Source organism: Pteropus alecto, unplaced genomic scaffold, assembly GCF_000325575.1.
Source record: "Pteropus alecto unplaced genomic scaffold, ASM32557v1 scaffold101, whole genome shotgun sequence".
Lineage (NCBI taxonomy): Eukaryota > Metazoa > Chordata > Mammalia > Chiroptera > Pteropodidae > Pteropus > Pteropus alecto.
Window position 1 is genome coordinate 19,263,402 of NW_006432945.1, and position 6,121 is coordinate 19,269,522.

Here is a 6,121-nt window from a genome sequence, read left to right on the forward strand (position 1 = left end):
TCCGTGAGCGGACCCAGCGCCGTGCCGCTTGGCAGCCCGCTGCCGCTCCCAGCCCTCCCTCTCCGAATGCTCGCCTCTGGCAGTCGTCTTCTGAACATTAATTTTATGAAAAGTTTTAGCTAGAATCATGCAAGAGTTGCCAGTTTTTAAAACTTGGACTGGGGGACAGAATCAGGATCTCAGACCTTCGCAGGGCCGGGTGGGCCTGGACTGTGGCCTCCTTCGGCTGTTCTGAGAGCCTGTGTCCATTCCTTTATCTGTCCTGGCCATCACTGAAAAAATATGTTCACGCTACTCAGAAAATTGAAAGTATAAACACAGTCTTCAGGGGGCAAGTAAGAAGCACGTCATTCCAGGTAGTTTCGTCCTAACATTCCTCACAGATTGAGTGTATTCTGGTTGTCGGCAGCTTTTGCTGCTTTTTGTGTGCATGGGCGTCTTCAGACGCACCACGATGGGATTTAAATTTAGACTGCCGTGTAGACGTCTGTGTATCCAACAAGGCCACTTTGTGACAACAATGAAGGATCCCCAACTAACTCTGGACTGGGTTCCCCAGCACTGGACTAACATGAAAACATAAAATCTCACGTCTAGTGTGGAAATGCCAGAGACCAAGGTGCTTTTCTTCCAAGAAACAATCACCAATCATGTGAGGCCTGTGTCAACCCCCTCCGTGGAACCCCTCCCCCAACAGGCAGCCACTGCACACACACCCTCCCCCGTCTCCGTGCCCCAACACTTCTCCAAAATGGATGCAAGGCATGGGGAGCAAAGGTGATGAAGCCCAGAACTGGCAGTGTTTGCACAGAAAGCAGGATCTATCAGTAGCATATTTCTTTAATCATTGTTATTTACAATTTATCATCTGACAGACTTACAGAGAATAAATAAAGAAAAGAAAATATACAATTGGTATCGTGTCTTTTTCTAATACAGAGAACTTTTACGTATTCTATTTTGGAATGACTACGATAATTTTAAGCAGAAATTAAGTCCGTTTGCTCTTTTCCCCTTGATGAGGTCCCCCATAGCCTGCACAGCAGCCCAGATGTTTCGGTCTCACAGGAGGCGCCCCCACCCCGCTCTGCCAGGTGACAGGGGAGGGCAACGGGGCACCCGGGACAGTCAGAGCAGCTGGATTACACACTTGCCAAGTCCTCCCACCCGCGGGTAGTGCCAAGCCTCTGTCCAAGAAAACAGCTTCCAGGCCAAGGGGCATCCTCAGCTCACTGAGCTCCCCCCAACCCCGCCCCAAGTCTCTGCAAACCCTTTGTGCCGCTGTTAGGGAAAGGCCACTCTGTACTGGTTTTGCAGCTTCTTAAAGTATTTCAAAATAACAACTTTAAAAAAGGATAAACGACAAAACAATTGCCCCACCCCCGTGTGCCAGCAAGCAATGCACCTCTTTGTCGTAGAGAACTCGAAATGCCAGAAATCCAGTCCCATTCACCATGCCGGCCTCATTCCCTGTCAGTTCAGCGTTCCAAAACATTGACCAGATGGGAAAGACATTCCATCTGCTCCCATAAAAACATTAGATTTTAGTTCCCAGCCTAGGCCAGGACCTGCAACTCACAGAAACACTGAGGGCCCGGCCATGTGCACTGCCAGAGGTCAGAGGTCGGAGGTGTTACTGAAAGGCTAAGATGTCAGGACCACAAAGTCAGCTTAGGATCAAAAACTTAATAGCCATACTTTGGGAGCGAGCTAAGCCTGAGCTGTAATTTTCTTCCTTTTTTATAGTTTTAGGCAAAACAGATGCTATTGTTGGGTTTCAGAGTATTTCCTCGGAACGTCTCCATGGCTCTTCGTCTCTCTGACTCTCTCCTCTGTGCTCTCCACTCAAAACGCGTGGCTCAGCCTGTGGCACGGCTCTCTGCGGGAGTCTGGCACCCGTGGGTGCTGGACAGGACGCAGTCCGTCTGACTCAAGTCTGCTGCTCCGCCGGCTCCCTGTGGCCTTCCGCTGACAGACGCGAGAGGAGGGGGCACGAAAGTTGAAGCCCCAGGAACGCCCGGGGTCTCAGTCTTCGTTTCCAAGGCAGCACTGGGGGAACCGAGCCCGGTGCTGGCAGAGTCGGCTTCCTCCCGGCACCAAAGCCCGGACACGAGGCACTCAAACTGCTCGGTCCCCACCTTCCTGTGAGACGCAAGGTCCCCCCGCCCCGCTTCACATTCAGGAGGAGCGTCCCCTTCCATAAACCCACCGGGCTCCCTCTTCGCGCCGACACGGCCCCAGACCTCACTTTCAATACACGTTTTTATAACATCCTTCACCCAGAATCTCTCTCTTCTCCACTCATATTCATCTTTTATCTTCCCGACACAGATTTTCCCCGCCCTGTCCCAGATCCGTCTCCAGAATGGACTCTCGGCAGCGCCCGGCTTCCGCCTGGCTCCCCTGACCCCCAAACTCGCCCTGCCCGCCTCCTGAAGCAGCCTTCCCACCCACCGCCTGCCACTCGGCCACATGCACGTCCGTCCTTACTCTCGGTCACTCCACCCCCACAGAGCGCCGCCACCCAGCCTCGGGCGCCCGCGAGGGACCTTGCCACAGCGCTGAGACCGCGTCCTTCCACCCCGTGCTTCCTCCCGCTCCCCGGCCCTCCCGAGTACACGTGTCTGGACCGCACGGTCGACTCCAGCCCGGCCGCCAGCACATCGACCAGCAAACGTGCACCTTTAAATTCCACCACCTCAAACCATCGCCGGGACAGAAACAGCTCAGGAAGAGCAAAGCTGCAGCAGAGGAGAAGCCCCCGGCCCCCGGCCCCTAAAAAACCCCTCCCTCTCTAAGCGATGCCAGCTCGTCCTTCCGAGTCGGACTCCGGCTGCTTGCAAACTGCACGCCAAGCCTTCACCATGCGCTCTGCCGGTCCTTGGGGTTCGTGGTGCAAACTCTGTGGGCATGGCCAGGCCGGAAGGCCACCCCGCATCTGTAACACGACAGTCTCCGTGCCGGGAGGACTTCCTCACCCCAGAACGGGCTGAGTGCGTGCGACGATGCGCTTTGCCAGCCGCTGAGACAGACTGCCACCGTGACTCAAGGCCAGGGAAACCCAGACACACGAAGTTCGCTTCAAACGCGATTCTGTTCTGCAGGATGTGTTAACGCAGCGTCTCAAGGCAGAAGCGTGAGAAGTGAGGGAGGGGGTGCCAGAAGCGGAGGGGGATCTCCCTCCTCCTGCCGCGAGCAGTCCCGTGCGGCCTGGATGGAGAGAGGCGATGATCAACTTTACGTGTCAGCTCGGCTGGGACATGCGACGCCCAGGTTACACACTACTTCTCGGTGTGTCTGTGAGGAGGGTCCAGGCGAGATCGGCATTTGAAACGTGGTCTGAGAGAGGCCGAGGGCCCCCACCTCGTAGTCTGGGGCCTCCGGTCCCACAAGGGCCTGAATGGAGGGAAAGGGATGGGTTCACTCCCTGCCCGACGGATGAGCTGACACCTGCTTCACTGGGGCCCGTGCCACTGGCCCTCCGGGCTCAGCGCGCCCGTCGCCGGCTCCCCTGGCGACTGCCCAGCCCCGTAGTTGGCTCTCTGAGCCAAGCCCTCGTGCAGATCTTGTTCGTTCTCTTTCTCTGGGGGCTGAATGGTACTTGGCGTTAACCTTGGCCTTGAGAGCGGAGCGTGGCAGGTCCCCGTGTCTGGCCCTGCACGTCACACGTGACAGCAGATACAGACGCATGAAGTGAACTCCCGAGCCCCCAGCACCGTTCGTGACGCCTTGTGTGGCCTCCTCGGCCACCCACGGCTCTCAGGGCGGAACGTGGGCAGAGGACAGAGTCCAGGTCAGCTGCAGAGCATCACCCGCCGAGCGCCGAGCGTATCAGAACCGGCGGAGACAGACTTCAAGGCCGCCTGGTGCAACGTCACCGTCTTACAGATGAAGGCCGAGTCCGGGAGGCAGAGTGGCTGGCCCAAGGTGACGCGCGTGGCTGATGTGGGGACAGGATCGAGCTCGCAGACCGTTGCTCTCCTGCCGCCCAACCAGTGGAGTTTCCATAGCCGGTCCTGGAGAGAACGGGGCCAGCGCCCCAGGACGCAGCGGGGAGGCCGCTGGTGGGGGAGGGGGCCTGGGAGCTTCTGCGGCGGCCTGGAGCACGCTGGAGGCTGAAGGGGACACATTTGTGTGCCCGAAGGGGCCGTGTGAGGGCCACGAAAATAGTATGTCGAGGCCGGTCCTCCCAAGCTGGGGAAGCACCTCTGCCATCCCTCCCGGTTTGTCCTCAACGAGACTTGAGGGGTCCCTTTCCTGCTCCCACCGAGTCTGAGGACCCGTGGGGTGTGAATGCTAGAGCCTGTGCCCAGGGGCCTCGGCCTCGACATACATGGGTCCCCATGAGTCCTGAAGCCAGAGCCTCAGGCTTTCTTCTCTGCTGGTCACAGCATCTCCGAGGCCATGTGTCCACTCAGCTGTCACGGTGGGTGGCTGTGTCCTGCTGGCCTGTGCAGAAGGACATCCAGTGCCATCTCACACCACTCCTGTGTCCCAAAGCCTACATCGCTCTTCCCGAGTTCTTCAGCCTGATTCTGAGCCTGTCCGATGACAAAGGCCCCCACCTCGGGGTCAGCCCACCTGTCTTACATGCCTGCCTCTGGCTACGTACGGCACGCACAGGCCTGAGGCATCCAGCCCGGTGCCGGCCCCAGCGAGGGCTCCCATCGAAACGGCCGAGGACTGGAGGAGGGGAGCCAAGGGGCCAGGATCCAGCTCTCGAAACGCCAGTTGTTAGACTCGAATCCAGGCCCTCACCAAACACACGCCAGAGACCGCCTCACACAATACGGAGGAGCACGTGCTGCAGACATGACCGCCACACCGGTCACCCGGCCTCCACCGGCCTCTCCCCGGGCCCGTTCTCTACCTGAGACTCCCGTGCAGGAGGCACGTGGGGTTTTTTGTTTTGCGATGACAATTTCCCTTCCTACGACTTGCGGCACATGCTCCTCCCTTCACACATCTCCCAGGCGCACAGACCGCAGCCCTGACCTCCGCCCATGAAGGAACAAAACACCTATTTCCAAGAAGCTGGGGTTTTTCAAGTGTGTGCCATCTGCTGTGACAGGGAAGGGACAGGGCCGGAGGCCCACTCAGGGAGCACAGCCGTCCGTGACTAGTTACTGAAACTCTTCCGTCCCGAGTCTCCGCTCGCCCAGCGTCTTCCCTAAGCCTGATCTCATGTTCCCTAAGACATCAGGATTCTTCAAGTTTTCCTTTCCAGAACTATGTTTTAAGGTGACATGGAAAAAGCATTGTAGAATCTGCACATTTATAGACACAGCGTGCTTAACCTTCATAAATTACCTAAGCGACCTAGCCTTCGTTCTCGACACTTTGGCCTATCAAGGAAGATGTCCTTACTAGATTTTATCTGCCCTAGGCTTCTTTTTTTTTTTCCTTTTTAGTTCTTTAATGTAAAAAAAGTATATATGGGTCGGGGTGGAGAGTGGGGAGTGAGTGGAGGCGGACGAGGGAGAGAGAAAAGCGAGCAGGCCTCGGTTCCTCCTCGGGTCCATTCGGCGTCCAGGTGGCCCGGTGCGGGTGGGCAGCAGGTCTCGTGGGCGCCCGGGCGGTCAGGCGGGACGGCGTCACTCGTCCCCCTGCTGGAGGAGCAGGAGGTGCACCTCCTGGAACGAGGGGCGCTGCTTGGTGTCCCTCCGCCAGCAGCTCAGCATCAGCTTGTACACGGAGTCGGGGCAGATGGCCGGCTGCGGGAGGTAAGTCTTCCGGGCGAAACGAACAGAAGAGGAGGCGGTTAGGACGGGGAGCGGGGAGGGGCCGGGGATTGGCCCAGTGCCCGCCTTTTTGCGCTGGAGACCAGCGAGGGTGCTGCCCCCTTCCTCGGCCAGAGGACCCTGACGCCGGCCAGCCCCTTTCCGCCCCCACGTCTCGTCCGGCCCCCTGGGGCAGGACCTCCTGCAGGCCACTGGGTGGGGCTGACCTTCACGCCCACCGACCCTCACACGGAACACGAAGCTGAAGCAAAAAGTCATCGCCGGCTGGGAAGCGAGGGGCCAGAAGCCAAGGCCCTAGCTGTGGCCCGCGGACAGAGGCGGGTCCCGGCCGAGCGGTCAGGAGGCCAGGACTGGGCTACAGGCGCGTCCCCGTGGCCCCC

The 6,121-nt window shown here is 58.4% G+C and overlaps 1 protein-coding gene across 2 annotated transcripts in view; it reads right to left on the bottom strand.

The window, feature by feature from the left end:
* Positions 1-5,335: 5,335 nt before the first annotated feature.
* DDR2 (discoidin domain receptor tyrosine kinase 2) overlaps positions 5,336-6,121 on the bottom strand; it is a 42,411-nt gene continuing 41,625 nt past the window's right edge. For both annotated transcript variants that reach the window (XM_025043921.1, XM_006907840.3), the window contains exon 17: positions 5,336-5,729. In XM_025043921.1, the coding sequence (XP_024899689.1) occupies positions 5,595-5,729 (135 nt within the window). In that variant the 3' untranslated portion in view covers positions 5,336-5,594. The remainder of the gene's footprint in view (positions 5,730-6,121) is intronic.